Source organism: Saccopteryx leptura, chromosome 4 (genome assembly GCF_036850995.1).
Source record: "Saccopteryx leptura isolate mSacLep1 chromosome 4, mSacLep1_pri_phased_curated, whole genome shotgun sequence".
NCBI lineage: Eukaryota > Metazoa > Chordata > Mammalia > Chiroptera > Emballonuridae > Saccopteryx > Saccopteryx leptura.
In genome coordinates this window covers 127,048,984-127,075,012 of record NC_089506.1, presented here as the reverse complement: position 1 = coordinate 127,075,012, position 26,029 = coordinate 127,048,984, and the positions used below count along the sequence as shown (strand labels likewise).

The 26,029-nt window shown below is 50.2% G+C and overlaps 2 protein-coding genes across 7 annotated transcripts in view; one reads left to right on the top strand and one right to left on the bottom strand.

The window, feature by feature from the left end:
* Nucleotides 1-23,169, top strand: part of B3GNTL1 (UDP-GlcNAc:betaGal beta-1,3-N-acetylglucosaminyltransferase like 1) — a 52,921-nt gene extending 29,752 nt beyond the window's left edge. The window contains exons 7-13 of one of the 3 annotated variants that reach the window (XM_066381677.1): nt 1,038-1,133; nt 7,115-7,239; nt 13,508-13,643; nt 13,735-13,803; nt 14,237-14,311; nt 20,330-20,476; nt 22,193-23,169. In XM_066381677.1, the coding sequence (XP_066237774.1) occupies nt 1,038-1,133; nt 7,115-7,239; nt 13,508-13,643; nt 13,735-13,803; nt 14,237-14,311; nt 20,330-20,410 (582 nt within the window). In that variant the 3' untranslated portion in view covers nt 20,411-20,476; nt 22,193-23,169. Of the gene's footprint in view, nt 1-1,037; nt 1,134-7,114; nt 7,279-13,507; nt 13,644-13,734; nt 13,804-14,236; nt 14,312-20,329; nt 20,477-22,192 lie in introns of all 3 variants that reach the window. The other 2 variants (XM_066381676.1, XM_066381678.1) reach the window with 2 other exon arrangements.
* Nucleotides 23,170-23,314: 145 nt separating this feature from the next.
* Nucleotides 23,315-26,029, bottom strand: part of TBCD (tubulin folding cofactor D) — a 194,120-nt gene continuing 191,405 nt past the window's right edge. For all 4 annotated transcript variants that reach the window (XM_066381665.1, XM_066381668.1, XM_066381666.1 and 1 more), the window contains one exon: nt 23,315-23,578. In XM_066381665.1, the coding sequence (XP_066237762.1) occupies nt 23,564-23,578 (15 nt within the window). In that variant the 3' untranslated portion in view covers nt 23,315-23,563. The remainder of the gene's footprint in view (nt 23,579-26,029) is intronic.

Sequence of the window (26,029 nt, the reverse complement as noted above, 5' to 3'; positions counted from 1 at the left end):
TAGGATTTGGGGGTGGGGGGTCAATAAGACTTGAGTGTGGTGCTCTAAGAAATGTCTGGGAAGAAGCAGCCCTGAAAAATTATAGGCGTTATGCTCTGGGCGATTAGGTATAATTTGAATGATTCCATGTGAATTAAGTGTTAAGGAAACCTGAATCACTGGAGGGCTGTAGACATGTGAGACCAGTGAAATTTGCTTTGATCCTGCTTTGTTGTTGCACTTTCAGAAAAAAAAAATCTTCCCTCTCTTCTCCCTCATTCCCCCCCTCCCCCAAAGGGAAGCTGAAAAGATGGGTTTGGAGATGAAAGCACAGAGAGGAGAAAATCTCCTCAATAAGAGCCACCGTGAGCATGTAGGGGCCTTGGACTCAGCCTCCCAATCTCTTATCCTTTTCTCTGGTCAATGTGCACAGTGGTGGGAAGACAGCCAGGTGGACTTGGGCCAGGCAGCCCCCGGCAGGACCCCCAGCTGCAGGGAAGTCAGTGGGAGCTACAGGGCCCAACTCCTGAAGGTCGAGAGGACCAGCTGCTCTGCTGGGAGTGAAAGCCAGACAAGGGGCGACACTGTGCATGGCAGATGCAGCCGCTGTGGCCTGGGCACTTCTTGCTCTGGTGCAAGGGTGCCCAGTCCAGCTTGCATGGGTGGAGTGGGAGAAAACTGGTGGCATTGGAGACCGTGTCATTGTCACCACAACTTACTCTGACTGTTCCCAGTGCTGTAAGGAGGAAACAGGACTCAGGTGGTGAAGGCCCAGTGGGGGTGCCATGGTCCAGTGTCCCATGCTGGGAGTGACCTCCTCCTTCAAGCTCAATGAATCCAGGGAAAGCCACAATTTTGCTGCTACCTCCCTGCCCTCTCCAGCCCCCATGCAGGGTGTTGGAGAGACCCTATCCTCCACCAGCAACTCCATTTATGAACTGTGTCTCTATCCAGGACTCCCTCACTGTCTTCCTGTGCTGCCTGGAAGCCTAGAGATGACTTGGGTCGGGTCTCCTGCTCTCTCTTAATTTAATTTTGCCAATGTTCATTGCTTCTAGGTTTTTACCTCCAACGGCCCAACTGTGATCATGCCTACCTGGTTCTGCTCTCGAGCGTGGTTTTCTCACGTGGGCCCATTCAGTGAGGGTGGGCGGGTAAGTGCGGGTCCCCTTGTGGAATCCTCCTCTGGGGTTGGGGGAGGTGCTGTCATTCCTGAGAGTGGGTCCCCCTCACCTTTGCCCTACCGACTGGTAGATGTCATGACCTAGTCCAGGAATTAGGAAATCACCTTCTGTAAAGGTCTCCCAGCACTTCCCCTGCCGTACATTGCTGTGTCCCAGTTGTCAGCTGGTCCCAGGGCACTGTGTTTGTTTTGTCAAAAGCAGTGGATTGCTGTGTGAAGGCTGTGGGCTCTTGGGGCACCTGCCTAACTCATACCTGCCCTGGCTCCGGCCCCAGCTTACCTCATCCTAGTTTAAAAGCTGCTTGAGGGGGAGCTTAGTATATGGACAACGAGAGAGGAGCAGCCTGTCCCTGTCCCACCCCCTCACCCCCAGTGGGAGGCGACCCCTGTACATTCATATCCAAACTGGGCAGGAGCTCAGCTCACACTGGTTTGTGGCCTCTGACCTAGACATGGAGACCTGGCTGCTGACCTACTCACTGTTCCCTACACTGCTACACCCAATTAAAAAGCAAAACTTGGCCCTGGCTGTTTTGCTCAGTGGTAGAGCGTCAGCCTGACATGTGAATGTCCCAGGTTTGATTCTCAGGGCACACAGAAGCGATTATCTACTTCTTCACCCCTCCTTCTCTCTCTCTTCTCTCTCCTCTCTCTCTCTTTCTCTCTTCCTCCCTCCCTCCCTCCCTTCCCCTCCTGCAGCCATGATTCTATTGATTCGAGCACATAGGCTCCAGGCGCTAAGTATGGTTCTGTGGAGCCTCTGCTTCAGGCACTAAAAAATAGCTTGGTTGCGAGCAGAGGCAGATTTAACTGCAGGCGTGTGCCCTAGGCCCTGACTTCTGAAGGGCCCTCCAAAACCCCAACTTTAAACATTTTTCTAATGACACCAAGTTTAATTTCATATGTGCAATTTTAATATAGTACATAATGTTTTTGGTTTGTTTTTTTGTATTTTTCTGAAGTGAGAAGCAAAGAAGCAGAGAGACGCCTGCATGTGCCCAACCTGGAGCCACCTGGCGCGCCTACCAGGGGATGATGCTCTGCCCATCTGGGGCATTGCTCCGCTGCAACTGGAGCCATTCTAGCGCCTGAGGCAAAGTCCATGGAGCCGTCCTCAGCACCCTGGCCAACTTAGCTCCAATGGAGCCTTGGAGGGGAAGAGAGAGAGAGAGAGAGAAAGGAGAGGGGGAAGGGGGAAGAAGCAAGTGGGCGCTTCTCCTGTGTGCCCTGGCCAGGAATCGAACCTGGAACTTCCACATGCTGGGCCAACGCTCTACCGCTGAGCCAACTGGCCAGGGCTTTATTTATTTAAAAATCTGGTTAAGCCCTGGCCGGTTGGCTCAGTGGTAGAGCGTCGGCCTGGCGTGCGGAAGTCCCGGGTTCAATTCCCGGCCAGGGCACACAGGAGAGGCGCCCATCTGCTTCTCCACCCCTCCCCCTCTCCTTCCTCTCTGTCTCTCTCTTCCCCTCCCACAGCCAAGGCTCCATTGGAGCAAAAGATGGCCCGGGTGCTGGGGATGGCTCTTTGGCCTCTGCCCCAGGAGCTAGAGTGGCTCTGGTCACGACAGAGCGACGCCCCGGATGGGCAGAGCATCGCCCCCTGGTGGGCATGCCGGGTGGATCCCAGTCGGGCACATGCAGGAGTCTGTCTGACTGCCTCCCTGTTTCCAGCTTCAGAAAAATACAAAAAAAAAAAAAAAAAAAAAAGGCAGCAAAGAATGGAACATTGAAAATAATAAGAGAATGTAATTTAAAAAACAAAAATAAATTAAAAGTTAAAAATCTGGTTAACATGTATGTTCATTTTGCTTGTCTCTCTCTTTTTCTAAGAGGCCCAATATTTTCTTCTGCGCCCAGGGCCTCAACCAACCTTAATCCACCTCTGGTTGCGAGCATGGCCCCAGATGGGCAGAACATTGACCCCAGACAGGGGTTGCCGGGTGTATCCCAGTTTGGGTGCATGTGAGAGTCTGTCTTTGTATCTCCCCTCCTCTCACTTAAAAAAAAAAAGAGGCCCTGGCTGGTTGGCTCAGTGGTAGAGCGTCGACCTGGCGTGCAGAAGTCCCGGGTTCGATTCCCGGCCAGGGCACACAGGAGAAGCTCCCATCTGCTTCTCCACCCCTCCCCCTCTCCTTCCTCTCTGTCTCTCTCTTCCCCTCCCGCAGCGAGGCTCCATTGGAGCAAAAGATGGCCCGGGCGCTGGGGATGGCTCCTTGGCCTCTGCCCCAGGTGCTACAGTGGCTCTGGTCGCAACAGAGCGACGCCCCGGAGGGGCAGAGCATTGCCCCCTAGTGGGCAGAGCGTCGCCCCCTGGTGGGCGTGCCGGGTGGATCACGGTCAGGCGCATGCGGGAGTCTGTCTGACTGTCTCTCCCCATTTCCAGCTTCAGAAAATACAAAAAAAAAAAAAAAAGAGCAAACCTTAAGGTTAGTATATTTTCCCTTAATCCCCTTAACTTGGCTTTGAGAACATGAGGTCTAGTTTCCACGGTTGGAAGCGGGAGACCAGATGTGTCAAGGCCCACCTCTCCTGCCTTGTTTTGACCTTTGTAATACCCCACCCCTTGTACTACTGGGGTTGGTGTCAAGACGGAGCCAGGATGCAGAGGCTGGCAAGGGGTCTAGGGACAGGGTTCCTGAGGGTCTGGGGAATCTAGACCAGAAGTGAGGACAGTGACTCTAGCCAGACTCTACCATCTATCCTGGAACCTTGGCCATAGTCTTTCTGGCTTTGAGTGTATGGTTCACTGACTGCACAGGGGCCACGTGGACTGAACCCTACCTAATCCCGCCCAGCCCTCTGCCTGCTGCTTGCAGAAGCCTCATTTTGAAGGAAGGCACCTGACTCCTCTGCTGCCCCCTTCCCCTGCTGCACCTTGGCCAGACCATCCTTCATGGCCACCCAAACATATCCTGCATGAGCAGGGCTGTTCTCGGGTTTACAAGCCAGAGCCCCAGTGCTGCACTGGAGTATAAACCAGGGGCTGCCTCAGCCTGTACCTCCCGCCACATCAGGCTGCCACCAGCAAGGCTGCCCAACCCTTGTGTCCCCAGGATCAGCCCCACTGTGCTCATTCTGTTGTGGAGGCATGCCAGTTATGATTCTCAGTTATTGGGCACCATCCCTGTGTTCCTGTTTCTCCCCCAAATTCATGAGTGGAGAGACCTTGTGCACATGCTGCAGTGCCCTACAGGGACTAAGGCAGGAGAGGCTGCTAAGCTGTCTTCTAGGGGACAACCTCTCAGCCAGTAGGTTCTCCCTAAAATTAAACCCCAGGTGGGCAAGGGGATTTTCTGTGAGTATCCTTGCTGCAAACATCCATAGCTCTCACTGGAACTGAATCCAAGCCCCTGCTGTTCACAGTCACAGACAACAACACAGAAATGCTCACCAGGAGACTTTGCATGGAAACAACAAATTTAAGTCTGATGCATCCTGAGATCATGGCTGTAAGCAGTCTCAGGATCTGGAAGTGCATCAGGCCTCTTAGCTTGAGGTAATTCTGCCTAGAGAAGAAGCTCTTAGAGAAAAAAGAAGCCCATTCCTCCTGTTGTGCTAAGACTCAGGGCCCAGGGTCAGAGATCCAGGACTAGGGACTGGGACCATGGCTGTGTTGGGGTTGTGGCTGGAGCAAATGAAGAATATGGGAAGTGAGCAGGCAGGTCAGAGATAGAAGTGAAGCCACCACCAGGACAATGAGGACATAGAATGTCATGGTTCCTTTAGGCCATCCGCAGTAACAAGGTTGAGTTGAGCTGATGAGTTTTTCCATGGAGTGCCCTCTGCAGGGAACACAGGTACCCCGAGCACCAGATATGGAGAATGATCCTCACATAGTTCTCCCCCACCTTAGTAAGGAGGTGAGTCCATATGGGGCCAGTGGCAGAAGCAACAGGGCCCACTGAGGTACAGACAGGAAGACAGCGAGACGTGGGGCCTTGGCACAGGACATTCCAGCTGCCAGCTGAGGAATCTGGATGTTCCCATAGACAACATTTCAGGCCCTTAAAGGAGAAGAAAAGTACCAAAAATGGCATTTGTTGGTGTAGAACCAACAACTTGCCCTCTTGAGGGCAGGTCTGGCCTGGTTGGGTATGGCCTAGAGAAGGCTTGTCATGGCCACTGAAGGGACTGCTTGCTCAGGAAGACTACTGCCCAGCACCACTTTCCAGATCTGCTTTGTATCTGTTGGAAAGATACTCATGCCTGGCTTACTGTGGGAGAGGAAAGAGGGGACCTTTCTCTGCAGGGTGAGTGCCCCACCACAGCTGGGAGCTCCTGTTCTGCAGGCTCCTTGCCAGCTGGTGTCAGCCTTGGTAGTGCCACTGTCCTGGTCAGGTTCCATGGTTTCTCACTGTGTCTTAATTTGCGTTTCTGAGATGACTGAGAAGGTCGAATGGTTTTCCATGCACTGACTGGCTAATTATGTTATTTTATGAAGTATCCAAATCTTTTCCCTTTTTTTCACTGGGTTGTCACTTTATTGTTAAATTGTTGGTGCTCTGTGTCAGATACTGGCTTGTGGGTATTTTCTCCCATTTATGGTCTCTGCACTCTGGGATTTCCCTTCACATGCCCTGATTATGCTTATCCCAAATTCTGTCCTAAGGATTTCAGAGCAATAAGACTGACCTTCACTCTGTTTTGTGAAATGACCAATGTGGACAGACTGGGTGCTAACCATAGCATTTCAGTGCTGACTTTTGGCATGAGATCTGAGCAAGGAAATGCAGTGAGTAGGCTGGCTTACAGGTGTGGCACTCACCCCTTTTGAGCAGTGTGCAGGCCTGGGCAGCAGCAGAGAGGTGTGTTGGTGTGTCACTGACTCCACTCAGGCCGGTGCATATGGGCTCAGGCTGGTGATACACTTGGCCAAGGAGCTGGTATGGAGCTGAAAGTTTCCTCTTCCCTGAGGGTGACAGCTACCCTGTTGGATCTTTCTGTTGGTACATTGAGACTTCAGGGGCCAGCTGGGCTGCCTTCCTCTTAGGGAGGTGGAGGAGCTGGATGGCAGGCTGAAGGCTCTGGAGAGGCCAAGGTTACTTACGTAGCCACAGGCTTATTGGGAGCAGTCAGCATGGCCATGGGCTGGCACTGCCTTGGCTGAATCAGGCTCAGATTTTAAGAGCCAGCCAAGGAAGCAGGACAGGCTGGAGTTGGTGAGAAATGGCTGCTGGACTGTCAGGAAACCAGCCTTTGCCTAGAGCCATGTGTCTCGGCACTGTCTCCAGGCTGTCATTGGGCTTCACTCTGGATGCATCCTGTCTGGATGCACCTTTGCTGACCTGCTGTTAGGAACCAGGATACAAGCCCCTCCACTTCCCTGATTTTCACTTTTGAACTTGAAAACAAGGAAGGGGACCAACTTGGAATCCCTTATCAGCCCTGAGGTTGCCAGCCGCAGACTAACCAGCAGGGGGCCACAGACCCCTATGCCCAGGTTCTGATCTGAGCCCTGGTGAGCAGATGGCAGGGCTGCCCCTTCCTCATCTTGTCCAGACTGGGGTAGGGAGGGGACCTGAGTTCTCACAAGATGGAAAAACACTGTGGAAAACCCTGCAGAACCTGTCAGAACACAGTGCCGTTAGGGGGAAAGGGTGTCTCAGTGGACCAGCAACAAAGATTACCAGGGTTCAAGTTAGAGGCTGTGTGAGGGTGACGCTGGGGAGCTGTTGTCTACCCCGCTGGCCGGGCCCACCACACCTCTTTTCCAGCACCTTCTTGTCTCAAAGAGCTTTGTGTGGTCGCTCTTGCCTGGTGACGTCCACACACTGGGCAGCTGGTGTATTGTTAACAGGCTGTAACTTCAAGGATCAAGGGGGGCCAAGTGGCCTGTGACCCTGGGCAGGAGCCCCATCTCCAGTTGCCTGAATGAATGCAAACACAGAAAGTATTCGACACAGGCATGTTGTGCGTGTGCGCAGAGCAAACACATTCTCCTCCACCCTGCAGGGCGTGCCTGAGGACCTGCTGTTCTTCTATGAGCACCTCAGAAAGGGCGGCGGGGTCTTCCGGGTGGACCAGAGCCTCCTCCTGTACCGCTACCACCCCAGCGCAGCCACACACTACATCCTCGAGTATGCGGGTCCCCAGGACGAGGGTAGGATGGGGCGGGGGTGCTGTGGACTTCAAGGGGCTGGCCAAGGCCCAGGGTCCACTGTGAGGTTAACTTGAGATAGAATTCATGTGTATGAAGTGAGGCCTATATGCCTCTGACATGACTGCAGGAGGGTTAGGGGACACCCTCTTCCTCCGACCCCAACAGAGGGAATGGCTTAGTGGACAGCGGCTGGGCCACACCCCTGCTTGGGGCATCACAGGGAGGTGAGCCCAATCCCTCTTTCCCTTCTCTTCCATGAGGCATGGCTCACATCTCCCACAGGCTCCAAGGCCACCAGCCTGAGCCGCTGCGGCAGGTGTACACTGGAGGCTGACTGCGAGGGGTGGGTCAGGAGCGTGCGGGACATGCAGGTAGGCTGGAAAAAGGAAGGTGTGTCTTTGTTTCTTCGGTTGGAACTGTCTGCTGCGTGTGTGTGCACATGGATGTGTGCATGTTACATTTTTCTCACAGGTGTATGTCCCTCAATTCCTCCATCATAATGCTGTTCACTTTTGGGACATGAAGGAATGGACTCTTCAAACGGGTCTGTTGTCAAGGGCGTCCTTTGAATGTAAAGAGTTTCAGGCAGGGATGTGCACTGGTGGCTCTGGAAGTCAAGTTGATCCTGTTCTTTCCCTGGAAGGTGTGAGACTTGTCAGAAGTTTGTGGCTTCTCAACTGGGAATACTCTGTCCTGAGAGGTCTAATATCCACTGTCACAGTGATGTGTGACACTAATTTGTGTGTGTCTTGTGTGGGGATCCCAGATTGCAGCATCTATACTGACTTGGGAGGTACCTGAACTTTTGCATATGAGCTATTCAAAAATAAAACTTGGTTTATTTTGTACAGCTTTAAGCAAAAGAACTTGATTTCTCATCTTTGTGAAATCTGAATTTTGATATCATAGCTATAGTGAAGCATCGTTTGGGAGTTTGCTATCATGAACCTGACTCAATACAAGTGCACACATGCAGAAAAAGTCCTTTCATAGAACATAGCAGTTATAAACATGCATTTTCCTATCGCAGAGTTCCAAGATACAAGAAGGAAAAACTGATAGAAATAAAGGGAGAAGTAGACAAATCCACAATTATAGCTGGAATTTTTAACACTCTTATCTCATAAATTAATAGGATAGGGGAAATTTTGTAAGGATGAAATAGATTTGAAAACCTCTCAACAAACTTGATCTAATTGACATTTATGCAGCACTAGACTGAACTACAGAAGACATTCTTTTAAAGTGCAAGACACGACCAGGTGGTGGCACAGTGGATAAAGTGCAAGACAGATAATACTTTGGACTAATAATTTGAATCAATATCAGATGACTGAAATCATACAGGTTATGTTTCATGTCCACACAGAATTCAATTAGAAATTATTAAGTCATTTTGAAAATCCAAAGTACTCTATGCCTGACCTTTGGTGGCACAGTGGATAAAGCCTCAACCTGGAATGCTGAGATCGCTGGCTCAAAACACTGGGCTTGCCTAGTCAAGGCACCTATGGGACTTGATACTTTTTGCTCCCCCCCCCCTCTAAAATAAAATTTAAAAAATGAAAGAAAATTCAAAATATTTGAAAATGAAGCAATCACGAAGAAAAAAATCAAGAAATTAGAAATTTTTCAGTGTGATGAAAATTTAAGTATGCCAGAATTTGTGGAATTTAGCTAAAGCAGAGTTTATAGTAAAATTTTATGGCTTTTAAAGCTTATATTAGAAGAAACTAAGCAATTATCTAAGTCTCCACCTTTAAAAGTTACTAAAGTAATAGCAAAGTAAACTCAAAGTCAACAGAAGAAAATAAATTAACAGTGGAAGAAGGTGAAATTTAAAATGGACAGTCAAGACCAAAATATCAGCAAAACCAAGAATTGTTTGAAATAAAATGAATAAAATTGACAAACCTCTAGTAAGATTGATTTTTCTTTTGACAGAGAGTTAGAAAGAGGGACAGATAGGAAGGGAAAGAGATGAGAAGCATCAGTTCTTCATTGCAGCTCCTTAGTTGTTCAATGATTGCTTTCCATGTGTGCCTTGACCGGGGGAGGGGGCTACAAAAGAGAGAGTGACCCCTAGCTCAAGCCAGCGACTTTGGGCTTCAACCCAGCAACCTTTTGGCTCAAGCTGGCAACCACGGGGTCATGTCTATGATCCCATGATCAAGTCAGCAACCCCATGCTCAAGCTGGTGAGCCCACGCTCAAGCCAGATGAGCCTGCGCTCAAGCCAGTGACCTTGGGATTTCAAACCTGGGTCCTCCACATGCCAGTCTTAAGCTCTATCTACTGTGCCATCGCCTGGTCAGGCTAGCAAGCTTGATTTTTAAAAGAAAGTATGGATTACCGATATATTTGGAATGAAAGAGGAGACATCCCTACAGATCCAACAGGTATTTAAAGTGTAAATAATAATTAAAAATTAGATTCGTTCCTAACCTGTGGTGGCACAGTGGATAAAGCGTTGACCTAGAATACTGAGATCGCCTGTTCAAAACCGTGGGCTTGCTCGGTCAAGGCACATGCAGGAAGTAACTATGAGTTGATGTTTTCCACTTCTCTCTCTCTCTCTCTCTTTCTACCTCCCCCCCTCCTCTTTAAAATGAATAAATAAAATCTAAAAAAAAAAATTAAATTTGTAACTTTAAAACTTTCCATGAAGAAAAGGCCAAGCCAGATGGGTTTATTAATATATTGTATCAAAGAGTTAAGGAAGAAATAATTCCCTTTAAGATCCATGCACTTCACTCTGTCTAAATTATATTTTCCTTAAAATTTAAAAAATATCTGAGAAGTATTTTCTTAAGGAAGTAATCCTGCCCTACGCCCCCCCAAACACATAAATAGAAACCTCAGGTGAGTGAGGTACTAAGGTGGCTGCCTAGGCACAAATCTGCAGAGCTGTGAAATGTGTGTTCCCTTGAGGTCTTGTGGTGTGAAAGTGAAGAGATCTTTGTGTGCAACTGGTGGTGACCACAGTGCTGTCTGGCCCATGGTGTGAGCTGTGCCTGCATATCTAGGAAGGACTGGGCAGCAGGCCAGAGCATTTTGGCCACACACTTTCTCATCCTCATCCTGTTTGCATGCAATACATGTCTTTCATGTTGGGATCTCCCCCCCCCCCCCCACCTTATTCTGAATGAAGCATGAGGCTTTGCCACCTACAACACAAAAGAAGTGATCTCATGTTAGTTTCTGTAATGGATTAAAGTCTTTGAGCTGTGAGTGGAAAAACCTCACAGAATAATGAGCTTAATTATACCCTGAGGTTGTCAAGAATTGAATTCCTTCTAATTCTTTCCCCAAAAGCCCTCCATTTGAGCGTGCTCCAATTCTTGTCCTTTTTATTATAAATTGAGAATGATCAGCCTTTATATCATTTGATGATTTTCACTGAAATACATCAGATATCAAAAAGCATAAAGGAAAGTCTTAAAATAAAACATGACTCACCCTGTCAACCTCCTGCTCTCCCCCAGGTTCCTGCTCCTGCCAAGTGCATAGTCACTGCTCTCCTGAGCCTGGCATTTACCATTTCAACAGTTCTTTATACTTACACTATGTGTAATTTCTTTCTAAACAGTCAGTACCCTTTACCTCTTTAAGCGTTAGGTGAATTTCTGCTGCTCCTGTCCCCACCGTCCTGCAGACTGCGTTCTCCTGCTGGTGCTGATGCCTCCTGCTGGCCAAGGCGCTCCTACCACCTCTGTTCTGACCTCCAGGCCTGTGGCTGCCCAGTGCAGGGCTGTGTCCATGACACTGCTGCTCCTCCCCAGGAAGTTCCAGAAATGCCCATCTGCGGGTTGGGGAAGCCTGTGCATTGTTCCCTGCACTGCCCCCACTGCGCAAACCTCACCACTGCGTCCACCCGCAGGTAGGGAGGGGTGTGAAAGACACTAATAGTGTGCTCTCCCTAATTAAAAAAGAGCTTAATAAAAACAACAATGAAAACGGGACTTCTGAAGAGGAATTTAACCAAAGCAGATATCTTCATGGCAGTTTCATGATTTTCCTGGCCCATGCTGTGTGGTACTTTCACATGGGAGCCCCTAAGAAGATTTGCAAGGCACAGGGAATTCATTTAAATGCCCACATCCCTCTGAGCCTTGTTTTCCTTCCACATTGAGACCCACAGTTGGAAGCCATGCCATGAGCAGTATGACATAGGGGTCAGATTTGTTCCTCCCCACAGGACTGTTTACAGGACATCTTCCCTGCTCCAACCCAGTCCACTGTCTCTGGGTCTGGTGGCCATCTCTGCGTGGGCCCCACACTGACCTAATTCCTGAGGCTCTAAGCCAGGGGTCCCCAAACTTTTTACACAGGGCGCCAGTTCACTGTCCCTCAGACCATTGGAGGGCCGCCACATACAGTGCTCCTCTCACTGACCACCAATGAAAGAGGTGCCCCTTCCAGGTGTATGGGGGGGGGGGGTGTATAAATGGCCTCAGGGGGCCGCATGCAGCCCGTGGGCCATAGTTTGGGGATGCCTGCTCTAAGCTGTCTGGTTGGCAGCTCTGATATGCTCAAAGGTCTGTTCTGGGCCATTTTATACTGTTATAAATGTCCACAGAAACCACGGGGCACTTTGATGGGAGTTTCATTCAATCTCTACCTCAAATTGAAGAAAATTGGTTAAAAACAAGTCGCCTGACCAGGCGGTGGTGCAGTGAATAGAGCGTCAGACTGGGATGCCGAAACCCCAGGTTCGAAACCCCGAGGTGGCCAGCTTGTGCGTGGGCTCATCTGGTTTGAGCAAAAGCTCACCAGCTTGGACCCAAGGTCTCTGGCTCGAGCAAGAGGTTACTCAGTCTGCTGAAGGCCCGTGGTCAAGGCACATATGAGAAAGCAATCAATGAACAACTGAGGTGTTGCAATGCACAACGAAAAACTAATGATTGATGCTTCTCATCTCTCTGTTCCTGTCTGTCTGTCCCCGTCTATCCCTCTCTCTGACTCTGTAAAAAAAGAAAAAGAAAAAGAAAAACATTAAAAAACAATTCAAGTCACAGAAGTGTCTGGACCCTGTTCTAAACAGAAGTTGAGACTGCATAGGCCTCATGTCTATAGCTCCTTCTCACCTGCTTACCCTGTGGAGGAAGACAAGTGTACTAGGCATGTCACCCTACCCACCCCCCCAATACCCATGGCAGGGACCCTAGGACCTCTCCCATTTCTGCCCAGCCCAGACACCGTGAACTAGCAGACCTCACGCAGTGCCTCCCAACACTGGGCTGTCCCACCCATGTTCTCTGTTTAAAAGGAGAGAAGCATTAACGTGACTATCTGAAACTGCTCTCTTCTTTGCTTAGGGTTTCATAAATTTGCTAGAACTCACTAGCATGAAGTTCAATGAAATTCACTGTTCTTTTGTTCTTAGAAACTTTGTTCTCTTGGATGTTGACAAAGCCACAGGTTGCGTGGCTGGGCGTGCATGGTGTGTGATTGGCTTGGGGTGTGTATGGTGTAGTTAGTGTGTTTCTTTTGAAGATGAAGTGCTAAGTGGCCACGACTAAGAAATTAGCATCTTTAAGAGCTCTAGCCATAGCCACACAACACAACTGTGAAACATTTTACTTTAAAGTGCAAGGTGGGTAGACAAGGCCACAGGAAATGCCCAACAGTTGGAACCTGTCTAACAGAAAGACTGACACTATGTTAAGTCACTCGCATAGCACCAGTTTTGTTAAAACATAGCAAACTAGGACAGCTGCACATGGTCTCCCCACCCACTTGGGGTTACGGCAGTGGCATACCCCATGGCCAGGCTGGACTTCCAGGTCTGCGTGGAGCAGGAGGCTGATGAAGGCTTTCTGCCTGTAGAAGACAGCCCAGCCCTCTGGGCAGCCTCCATGGAACACTGAGCCATGTGGTGGCTTGAAGGGTGTGTCCAGATCACTTTTCTTGACTTTACTATGGTCATAGGTACCTAACATTGGGGTAGCCTAGATCTCCCTTTGGCTCCCAAGGACATATGCCTGGGTCTGCCACACTTCCTGAGTGTGTGGACATGAGAATAGTGCATCCTAGGGTCCCTGAGGGGCCATGAGGGCAGGCGCAGCCATTGAACCTGGCATGTCATTCTGGGTTCACAAGTGCACGAGGTGGGGGGCTGCCCCAGGTGACAAAGATAAGGGGATGTAGACCAAGAGGAACTGCCAGACTGGGCTGAGGGGTGGAGAGAACGTGGGGCTGGGGCTGGAGGCCCCACCCACCTGGATCACTGCCTTCCATCCATAGGAACACTATCTGGACCCACCGTGTCCGCTTCCTGGAAGAAAGGGTTTTGCCACACTGGGCGACCTTCACCATCTGGAATGCAGGCAGACAGGGCCGCAGGCTCTACCGCAGCCTGACGGCAGGGGCACGGAGAAAGGTAGGCTCATCCCTCCCCTTGCTCCACTCCCTCCCACAACCCCATATCCAGCAGCACTGTCCCTGACACTGGCATCCTGTGTCCTCCCCAGGTAGTCGCCTTCTGCGATGTGGATGAGAACAAGATAAAGAAGGGTTTTTACTGTTACGAGGACTCTCAGGTGTGTGGGGACCCCAAGAGCCCCAAGGCCTCTGGGGGTGGGGCTTGATCATGCACCAGGGTCGCCCACACCATGCCTGGTCTGCCTGTAGGATGCCATCCTGAGTCTTTTGAGTAGACACCCTGGGAAAGGCCACCTGGGCCCAGAGAGCTGCCAGGCCCAGCTGACACAGCCCCCAGAGTGACCTGCACCCACCCTCATTTTCTTCTGGAGAACCCTGCTCATGTCTGGGTCTCCCTGTCACCCACCTTGGATTGGTTCTGTGGTGGCTGTAAGGTGGCTGGGTGGGGGGTGATGGATGCCGGGTCCAGCCCTGCAAGTTCACTTGTAAGTGCAGGGGCGCAAGCAATATGCCCCGTGTGGCAGAAGCTGCCCAGTGCAGAAGACGCTGGAGGAACATGGAGCAGAACCCACAGCCTGTTTCATCTCTCAGGAAAGGCCCAAGCCCCGAGTGCCCATCCTGCACTTCCGAGCTGCCCAGCCTCCCTTTGTCATCTGCGTGAAGCTGGTAAATGTTGCGCTGTGGATATGGGGCACAAGGACCATGTGCTTGGGACAAGCCCTGGGTTATGAGGTGGTGGACGTGTGACGCAGCCATGGGCACCCACCCTGTCTTAGGCCAGCTCTGGTCTTGTGCCACAGGAGGCCATGGGCTAGGATGGGAGGTGGTGACTGCTGCTTTGGGGCGCCAGAAGGGTGACCTGCATGGGGTATAGGGGACAGAATAATAGTCACCTCTAGCCAGGCTTGGGGCATCCAGGGTGTCAGGGAGGCCATGGCTATGGTGCCTTCGTAAAATGGGCCACATTTCTGTAAAACCAGTATCTCTGTATGGTCACAGGGACATGGTGCCTACACAGTTGTGCCTGCTTCTCAGCTCCGGGCTTTACTTTGGGGTCCCAGCGAGAGACCAGAACACACTTCTCACTCACATGTGTGGCTGGGTCATTGAAATCACTCATTCTCTGAGTCATGTGCCACCGTCAAGTGTCCCACATGATAAAACCTGTCAGTGGACTCTGGGTTGCTTAAAGCCTAGAAATGAGGTCAGGGCAGTTGTGACCTTTTTTTGTGTGTGTTTTTCTGAAGTTGGAAATGGGGAGGCAGTCAGACTCCCGCATGTGCCCGACCGGGATCCACCTGGCATGCCTACCAGGGAGCGATGCTCTGCCCATCTGGGGCATCGCTCTGTTGTGACCAGAGCCAGTCTAGCACCTGAGGCAGAGGCCACAGTCGGCCACAGAGCCGGCCACAGAGCCATCCACAGCACCCGGGCCAACTCTGCCCCAATGGAGCCTCGGCTGCGGGAGGGGAAGAGAGACACAGAGAGGAAGGAGAGGGGGAGGGGTGGAGAAGCAGATGGGCGCCTCTCCTATGTGCCCTGGCCGGGAATCGAACCCGGGACTCCAGCACGCCAGGCCGGTGCTCTACCACTGAGCCAACTGGCCAGGGCCTTCTTGAGACTCTGGAGCAGACATGAATCGTCTTTCTGGCCCTCAGCAGGTCTTGGAAGATGCCCTGCCTCAAACACAGTAGGTGACACGGTCATGCTCCTCAATCTGTTTTGTTGGTTTTGGGGGGCTCCTTTGTTGGTGGCAAGCATTTTCTTTCTATTGTGACTTTTTTCACAGGTCCATCCTAGAAAGTAACTTGAATGCAGTGGCATTTACAAACTTTCTCATTTAGGAAGTTCTTCCCCACAGTCACAAAGACATTCTCATTCACATAGATTTGCATACATGTGTGGCAGGTACCATCTTTCACTTTTGAGTCCTTAACTCACTCCACTGTGGGGGCCCAGGTTGGCTAAGGTGTGGCAGGGCTGTGCACCAAAGGGTCCCCAAGAGGGCATGATGGCTGATAAGTAGAGCCCTGTGCTATGCCATTGGGGGTCATGGGAGGGTACAAAGATAAGGACACAGGCCACTGCTTCCAGCAGCTTCCAACCTATGAAAGAGATTGCACTGGAACTTCATTAATCAGTGTGCACTGACAGAGGCCTTCCTGGAGACGGTGGTTTCTGCACAAGGGATTCTTCCAGTTAGACAACAGCAGAGAAGAGACCAATAAGATATGCCTTTGTGACCCCACTTCGAGTGAAGATGCAGGACAAGCCCTAGGCTCAGGAACCCTGCAGCCCCTGCACATCTGCACAGCAAAGCTCTGTCTACTCCACTGGCCAGGACCTTCAGTGACTTTCTGTGTGGACCAGGGCTCACATGTGTCCACGGAGCACGGCAGAGAAGGGGAGCATCTTGCTTTGTTGGTGGTTTGTTTAGGTCCCAACCCCCACTGGCATTGACTGGAATTTACTCAGAGCTTCTAATTGCCATTTACAGTGCAGTCCAGGCACTTCTGCAGAGGCCAAGCTGGGGCCCAGCCAGGTGGGTCTAGGTGTGGCTGGTGGGCCAGGGACTTGTGTCCTGATGAAGGATGACGCTTCCCCTGGGCCTGAGCTGAGACACTTGAGGACAGTGGACATCTTCAGCTGTGTTGGGCAAGCTCAGGCTCTGAGGTGTCAGATTCTGCCCTGTGCTCCAGGTGCCACTTTGGAGAAGTCGCCCTACTGGGAGGAAAGTGGCTGTGAGAGCAGGCTGACCTTGAGGAGCCTCTCCCTTGGAGAGCCTCAGGGCTCCACGTGCTCCTCATGCGTGACCAGAACTGGTCCAGCGTTCTAGCCCCACAGAAACTGTGAGGTAAAAGTGTGGTGTTTTAGGCTGCTAAATTACACAGCAACAGATAATACAGGCCCACATTGGCTGAACAGTCAAAAAACAGAATACAACCTCATGGCCATGCCTTTTTGGCAACTGGAACTACGCTATGAACATTCACATATAGACTTTTGCATGGACATGTCTTTATTCGTGTACCCAGGAGTCAGATTGCTGCATCAGGTGGCAGCCCAAATTCTGTGAGGACCTGTCACATTTTCCACAGCTGCACCATTTACACTCCCACCAGCAACATAAGGATTTCCGACATCCCCGTCTGCCACACTGTTTGTTCTATATGGCGTAGGTGTGAGGTGGTCTCTCATTGGGGTTTTGATTTGCCTTTCCGTGACGTGATGATGTTGAGCATCTCATCATGGGCTTGTTGGCTACTTGTAGATCTTTGGATAAATGTCTACTCAAGTTTTTTGCCCATTTTTAATTAGGTTCTTATGATGAGTCACAAGAGTTGTTTATAGTTGCAAATACCCAGGAATAGTTGCGTTTTCTCCTCTTCTGTGGATTGTCTCTTCATTCTCTGTCCTTTGATCTACAAGTGTTTAATTTTAACGAAGTCTAGTTAATTTTTTAATTTGGTTGCTTGTGGTTTTGTTGTCATAGATAAGAATCCATTGTCAAATGCAGGGTTTCCTTGGGTTCTGTTGTTTAATGTGTATTTCCTACAGGAAAGTGGGAGGTTCAGACAAGTGTTGGACCTTGAGGCCATTTTTACTGTTTATTATTAAAAATAGTGCAGCAGCGAATATCTTTACCTACACATAATTTTGTTTAGGTGGCTACATATGTGTGATAAACTTCTAAAAGCTGCTGGTCAAAGAGTCTCCTGTTGGTTTTGACCCCCCCCCCCCCCCCCCCCGCCGTTTATGTCCCTGGAGGCTGTGCCAGTTTATGCTGCCACCAGAGAGCCTTCTTCAGCAGTGAGCGCAAATCTACCATCTTCAGAAATTGCAGGTGAAGACAGGAAGGTTGTAGCTCCAGTCAGCAGTGTCATGTTGTGAGTAAGGAGGGCATCTATTTACATATTTATAAGCATTATTATTTCCCTTTTGGTAAGTTATTCTTTTAATTAGCCTACTTTCTATTAGTCTTTCATGTTTCTTTAAAAAAAACAAACCTCTGTGATAAGTGTGAGTTTTTGTGTCATTTAACTAAATTTATATTTTTGCTATTTAGAAATTTAATTATCAAATTAGTCCATTTTTAATGGATTTGGGGGCTTTCTCATTCTAAGACAGTAATTCCTCATTGTGAAATTTAAAAAAAAATTCATGTACGATTTGATACGATTAGAATTTATTATTACAAAGATTAAAGTAGGAATCCATATTTTTCTTTCCATCTGGATACTCAATTGTCCAAAGATCATTGGGTGAATAATTTATTTCTTTTCCAGTAATGAAAGGCCTTCTTTGTGTGCTGGATATGAATATACATGTGGGTCCACTTTGGGCTCTTGGTCTGTCCAGTCATGTCCCAGCACCACTACTCAGTTTTACAATGGTTACCATTCAGTAAAGCTAGTCTTTTTTCATTGTTCTTTTCCAGAATTATTGTTTTCTTCCTTGATTAAAAGTTTTTTTAGCCCTGGTCAGTGTGGAAAGCACATTGGTCCAGCGTGTGGACGTCCCGGGTTTGATTCCCAGTCAGGGCATACAGGAGAAGAGACCATCTGCTTCCCTTCCTCTTCTCTCTTTCTTCCCCTCTTGGAGCCAGTGACTCACTTGGTTTGAGCATCGGCCTTAGGCACGAGGATAGCTCGCTTGAAAAAAAATAAACTTTATTATGAACTATTAACTACCTTCAGAAATTGGCCTAAACATGGCCATTTTGTCATGCTTTTTTGAATAAAATTTTATTAGAACAGAGGACATATCACCGCAAACTGGATGAATAAATGGCCTCACAGGAGCTGCGGTATCTGGGTCAACAAACCCACCCCAGGTACAGCAATGCTCACCAGTGCTGTCCATACATGAAATTTCTTCACTAGTCCTCACAGGGCCATGGACGAATGACTGCACCCCCACACCATACGGTTTAATTTTGCCTGGTTTTGTAGCTCATGTGAATGAAATCCACTTTTGTATATCCTCTGGGGGCTGGTCTCTCCACTGTCCATTCTGGTTGGTGTTTCAGCATTCAGCTGGTAAACGTCTCATTGACTCAGCCTTTGGGAGCTGGTTTCCAGGGCCTTTGCTCTGAAGATAATGATGCTCACCTGCCATTTCTCCAGGCAAGTCCTGGAAGTAGAAGTGCAGGTCGTGGGGTGGCCGTATCTTCTACTTCACTAGATGATGCCCCAAAGTGGCCAGGCCAGAGGGAATCCAGAGGCAGGATGGGATCCCAGGCCAGAGGCTCGACTACACTGGAGCCAGTTCCCCAGTCGGGGGTGTGGGGTGTGGCACTCTGTGGTTTAGTGTTAAGATGCAGGTAAAGCAGAGCACCTTCCTATATCTACTGGGCATGTGGATTTCCCCTTTTGTGACATTTCTAAACAGGTCTCTCCCATTTATCTATGGGATTGTATGCCTCTGACAGCTGTAGAAGTTACCTAACATACCTGCTGGGTTATAATCCTTTGTTGATTTGTCTGGCCTTTTTATTCTCTTAATGGGCTATGCCAATTTATAGAAGCATCTAACTGTAATGCTATCTTGTTAAGGAGACCCTTCTAGGTCTGGAACAGGCCTTCCTTCCCATTGGGCCCCTCTGCAAGCCCAGAGCTGCAGGCCTTTGTCAACAATCTCTGGGCCAAACTCCAGGCTGATCTCAGCAGTGGTGTTTCCTTTGAAATCTCAGGAACAAAGAGAAAATAGGAAGAGAAAAAGGGGTTTGAGAATGGACAGCAGCTAGAGGACAGAATCTGGAAATTTCAGATGTAGTTTTAAATACTTGTAGCAACAACCAGTAGAAACAGCAGTAGGAGCAGTGATGGCCCAGGGTGTGCAGAGCCAGGAAGACTCTCTGCATTGGGCCGGACAGATGATACCCAAGAACACATGCTGCCCAAGGCCAAGGACTCTACAGTATGCTGGTTGTGTCTTTCGGAGCTATGTTATTGAGGCAGTAGGAGCATGGGATGAGGGTTGGGGCTGGGGGCTGGGAGCTGGGAGCCAATGGCTGCAGGAAGGCTAGGGTGTAGAAGTCAGGGCCGGGGCCTAGGATTGGGGTTAGGTGGCCTGGCCAAAGCCAGAACCGATGCACAGATGAAACTAAAGCATTTAGGGACCTGCCCACCAAGTCCTGCGCCTACCCTGAGGTCACCTCAGGGACCTTGTAGGATCACATGTAAGGTCTGGACAGAGCCTGCCTCCTGCACCCTGACCCTCCTCACAGGATCATAACTCTCTTTCCACTGAAGGCACAGCAGGTAGAAGGGGAGGAAGGGAGGGGTCCATCAGCAGTGTAGAGTGGCAGTTTCTGTCCCCAGGGATAGCCTACTTGTGGCCTCTGCAGAGGGGAGGGGATATCCAGGATCAGTCCGGAGGAGGGAAACTGGGTCTTCCCTGACACAGGAGTGAAAAGGAACTGTCCATAAATTCCACTTCCTTCCCCAAGTCCCTGTAGTGGGGGTCAGCTGCCTTCTTCCGGAAGGGGCTGAACAAGGATGGGTAGGGCACCTCATAAAACCCCTATCTCCCAGTAGCTACTGTGGCCAACTGCTTGCAGTTTCCTGTTCTGGCCCCTCCTAACAGGTAGCGACAGGAAACCACAAGCCCCAGTGGGAGGCTCTGTGGGGACTCTGCAGGCTGGGGGAGGCCAGGATTGAGCCAGATCTGTTGCTCTCATAGGACCTTACAGGAGGCGCGTTTGAGGACAATCTGAGGTCGCTGCACCTACAGGAGGGCCGCAACTTCCTTCACTTCAGCTGACAGACCTGGGCAGTCCTGCGAGGGCAAGTCGGAAGGACAGCCCTGTGTCCCCATGTGGGAACCCAGGTGAGAAGTAGTGGCTGATGCATGGTGAATACTGTGTGTGAGGGGCTGGTGTTGTGTATTTTTGGTGGGGTGCAATCTACACTTTCATTGTGCATCTGACATGTGTACACACTCATGTACATACACCACAGACCAAGACACAGCACAGAGCCTCTGTTTCTGTTATCCAGAGGGCTTTGGGGCGCACCACATCCTCTTAGAACTGTCACTGCGCAGAGTGATGGTAGCAGCGCTGGTTGGTTCACTGTCCTGGACGCCTGCACTGTCTGCACTGCCGTCTGGTCTCAGGCTGGGTGGACACGAGCTCATCTGTTGTCAGCGATCACCCAAGGTTGCAGTTATGGCACCTGGCTTCAGTAGATGTGTGGGATGAGAGCAGAGTTGTGTGTGCAGAGCTTATGTGGTAGGGAGTCAGGCAGCAGAGGGACCTATGATGGGGCCAGGGCGGTTAGGGAAGCATATCTGGCTTTTTCTAGTTGGTCCTCAGTTGGAAATGGGGCAAGAATTAAGGAAGCTGGCAGTTACCACGTCTTGGGCACTTCAGGCTGGCTGGTTTCCTAGACTGGCTGCTGCAGGCATTGGGCACTTCTGATTTATACCTGGTTTGGCATTGTCTGCATTTAGCCCCTGAGCTCCGGGACCCCAATGGCCCAACCTAGGACAGGAAAACAAATCTGAAAGAGCTTTTCCCTATTTCACTGATGGCTTTCTGCCAGGTTAGTGAAGGTCTCCTTATGGCTGGGGGGTACACTGCACCAGCACTTCCCAGGCGCAACAAGGCAGTACTGGGGTGAGGGCTTGTGGTGGAGCTCCCAACTGGGTTGCAGTTTCCAGTGCTAACTTATTAACTCCTGACCGAATCACTGCAGACAGAGCCTCAGCGTATTAAGTGTTGGTCTGAGGCCAGAGGGCAGGTGCTGTGGCCACGGCACTCCACTTTGTTTTTACACTGTATACTCATGCTCCACTGTTGTCCATTTAAAAAATCCTACATAGTCTGACCAGGCGGTGGTGCAGTGGATAGAGCTTCGAACCGGGATGCGGAGGACTCAGGTTCAAAACCCCAAGGTCACTGGCTTGAGTGTAGGACCAAAGACGTGACCCCATTGTCACTGGCTTGAGCCCAAGGTCGCTGGCTTGAGCAAAAGGTCACTTGCTCTGCTGCACCCATCAGGCACATATGAGAAAGCAATCAATGAACAACAAAGAATTGATGCTTCTCATCTCTCTCCCTTCCCGTTTGCCCCTATCTGTCCCTCTGTCTGTCACAAAATAAAAATTAAAAATCCTACATGCTTTTTGTTTTAGTCATTACTTACTGTTTTCTCTACTCATATTCCTCCTTGCATCTGAGACCCCTCCCACTCAGATCCTTTTTTTTTGCTGAAGTTCATCCACAAGAGAGGTGGCCCCCAGAAGATATCTTGTCATATCTGCAGGCACTGTCTCCCTTCCCCACATCTGCTGTGAGCCCTCAAATCTGGTGAATAGGAGGGTGGGATCACCAGCGTGATCTAAGGCTGGTGATCTAGGACCTCTCACCAAGTGGCCCCTGTCAGTGAATGCACCTTCTAGCTAGGCTTTCATCTAAAATAGAGAACTCTACTAATTTTCAAGAGGGAGGCATGTTTTTAAGGCTTGAATGAAATAAAAGTTAATCTTAATCTACAAAGTTAAAAAAAATCACATAAATGTAATAAATGCTTTCTCTTTCAGGAAGTTAAAGATTATCTGCCACCAGGCCAAGCATGTGGACAGTAGATGTTTCCAGCAAGCCCCATGGCTTAGCCCAAGCAAGAAAAAAATCAACTAATGGAGGCAGCAGCAGTGACATGCATGGCTGTGTCATGGTAGCGTCACACCAGTGCCCACCACAGCCTCCACCCCATACACTTGCTGTCACACATGTCCTACAAGGGCAGAATGTTGCTGGCCCAGGTACAGTCACAGTCCTGGGCATGTGACCCCAAAGACAGCACATTCGACACCCTCTCCTCAGAGGTGGACGAGAGCTCCTGCATTCTGCACTATCTGCTCCATCTCTCCTACACCCAGACTTGAACCTGTGACAGTGAGATGGGAGGGGCTGGGGGTAGTGGGAACCTGAGCTGCCTGAAATCCCCAGAGGCAGTCCCCACCCCTCAGAGTTCTCAGCACTTAGGTGGCAAACCTTTTACACATGGCAGCCTTACTGGCTTTTCAGATGTTCAGGGTGAGCTCACACTGGACAAATATGAAAAAGGCACTTTTCCAAAAACACACGTGCACCATGGCACTTCCCACATTTCACCAAAGGATATCATAGGACACATGCTGAGTTCAGTTTATCCCCTTGAAGCAGAGAGCTGTAAGGCTGCCAGCCACATGCCTCTCTCTGTCAGAGGGTCTGGAGCTATCATCACTGGTCCCCCCGGAATGGCTGGAGCTGGTCGTAGGCAGGAATCTAAAAACACAGTGATGGCTTTTCCTGGCTGCTAGAACAGGGTGTGGGGGGCAGGTAGCCACCCCACCCTGCCAGATGGAACAGGAAGAGGTGCCACCAAGGCTCAGCAGTGTCTCTGACCCTTGTAGCATCTCACAGAGCGACTCACCAGCTAAGCAAGACCTGTGGTGGACACTGTCTTGGCTTTAGCACACAGGAGGCTGCAGTAGCCTGTTCTAGGCCTGGTCCCTACCCAGAGCCACCCTCTCCAAGTGGGCAGGCAGAACAGGAGGGAGCCTATGATCCCCTCAAGCCACCAGTTTACTGCCCCCATTAGGTTGTTCCCTGCTCTGTCCCCAGGTCAGTTGGCTCCATGACTTACCCTTGCTCTCAACAGTGTCAGACACAAACATACATAGACTGTTCAGCACATGATTTTATTAAGGCTTGAGCTCATTTTTAAGTAAAGACAAAAGCATAGACACCCCAGGTCATCGGAGTACAGGACGTGTGTAAGAAAAAGCCACCTCCAAGCTGACAAACTCCAAGTCCTCAGCAAATGTACCAGCTGATGGCCAAGGCACTACAGCCAGGTGTTCTGTGCTGGCCAACATCTGGCTGCTCCCCACTAGATGCGCACAAGGGCTCAGCTGCCAGTACTGGACTCAGCGGGAAACATGCTGCAGAGGACACAGGACAGGGTCAGGCAGTCAGTACATCTCCCCGCCTTTTCTGGCCCTATTTCCTGCAGGAAACTGCTCTTCTGCCCATCCCTGGATGTCCCAGGAGCCCTTTAGCCACCATCTCTGGGTAACAGATGGGGAGGTTCCTATACTGTTCTCCCTGACTTCACCCACCAGTGTGCAGAATTTTCCTAATAAAAATGTAAAAGCCCATTTACTTGTGAAGCTGATGTTGCAGCTGGCCTATAAATAAGGAGATAGGAGCATCACAATGTTCAGCCTGCCACCTCCACCCCCCACCCCAGTGTGATCTGGGGTTGACCAGATCAGCACCTGCCCTGCACCTGGGGCGAGGGGTTTCTGCAGGGGCCACAAGAGAAGGGCTAACACAACAGACACGAGTACAGCACCAGGAGGGTAGGCAAGGAAACAACAGGTGCCCAAGGGAGAGCAGACTAACAGGACACATGCACAGGGAAGTCTCACAGGATAATGAGGAAAGAACGGGCTGAGCAGAAGGCAGGTCAGGAATGTCCCCGGGCCCAGCCACCTGCTCTGAGACAGGCTCTCGGGAAGGTGAGGCATCCCAGAGACCCTCACCTAGCACCACCCCTCCTTCAGACTGCAGGATGTCAGGAAGGGATATTATTGCCTCTCAAATTGAAATACAAAGAGAAAAATATGGAAAAAGAAAATAGCGAAGAACTCTCTAGAACAACTACAAAAAGGCATGTAACAGCTCTACTCCAAAAACTATAGAACACTGAGAGTGCCTAAATATGGTCAGAAGACTCAGTCTCAGATGTCAGTTCTCACCAAATCAACCTATAGGCTCCCAGCAACCTCAGCCAAACTGCCAGGTTTTACTGTGCAAACTGGCAAGTCGATTGGAGTCAAGACAATCTTGAACACAGAACTGGAGGACAGAAAACTGAGTTACTGTGATCTAACACAAGACCCAGGACCCACATCTGTTATCTCGGAAGGCCTACACCTATGTGAGAGCGTGGTGCTGGCTTACTGATGGACCAAAAAAAATCCATGGAGAGCAGAGAATCCAGGGAAAGCCACACATGTAGGCTCTGACTGAGGACAATGAATGATGCACTGTAGCCAGAATGGAATGGAGAAAAACATCTACTGACCTCTCCCCCTCACACCATATGCAGAACCCAATACTAGACAGGGTGTGAATCTAAATGTAAGAGGCAGAATATTAGACTATACACATAATGTTAGAGTAAAGGTATTTTACACAGGATCCATAAAACAAAATAAAGAGGGACAGCATGGTAAGTTGAATCTAAGGACAAGAAGGCAACCCCTAGAGAAGGAGATATCTGCAGTATCCAGAAAAAAGAACCCCTACAAATACAGTATAAGACTGGCAACCCAGAGGAGACCTGAAAAGATCTGAACAGGCCATGAAAGACAATGTCCAAAGGGCCAATGATCAAATGCTCAGCCTTACCCAGGATAACGCAAGCCAGACCACCACCCAAACAGCCACTGCAGCCCCTGAGCAGACGCTAACAGATCAGCAGTCACTCTGGAATCTGCTTGTCAGCACTTCCAACAGCAAACTGTCTGCTCCGGGACCCTCCCTACATGTGAATGTGCACTCCCGCAGCTCCAAGGTGCACATCAGGCTGGTGAGGCCTGGCCATGGGGCAGCTCCACTGTTGACGTGGGTATTGGTTATACAGGTATGCAGAGACCTTGGAACCACACTGGGCATGACCAGCACCTGTGTCTGCATGGACAGTCTTCCTCAATGTAAAGCTCAAAAACATTCTCTCCAGAGCTAGGGTTTAAGTCCAAAGGAGCAACAGGCAGGGGCACGGATGAGGAATGGGGTGGGCAGAGAGCTGCTGAATCCCAACCATCCCCTGTTAGCACCACTGACTGACAAGCTGAAAAGACACTGAGCATGATTTTCTGCCAGGTGCACACACAATAGTCAAATCTCCCCACAGCCACACAGGACCTGCAAGAACAGCTTAGGGCCTGAGACCTCAGAAAGCTGAAAGGACACTGCACACACGCCAGGGCTGTGGACGGTGGCAGCCTCAGTAGACAGCAGCAGGCCCTGGAGACCCTGGGGGGTGACAGAGTCATGGGAGGTGGTGATGATGGAAACACAGAGGCAGAGACCAGGCTCTTCCCTACACAAGGGAAGGCTACACCTGGAAAGAGCTTGGTCAATGCCAGCTCTTCTGAGGGCCAGAAAGACTGGACGGCCACCCACCTGCAGAGGGCCTGTTCTGGGTACAAAAGCTCCACAGGACACCCCCAGACACGGCGACTGGAGCAGAACACCCATGCTCTCCCAGTGTTCAGCACTCGCCTGTGCACTACAGCTCTTCAGCTGTCATTTAAGGGGCTGGCCACAGGCATGGGCCTGCCTCACGGGTGGGGATGACACACCCACTGGTCAAGCAGGAGGAG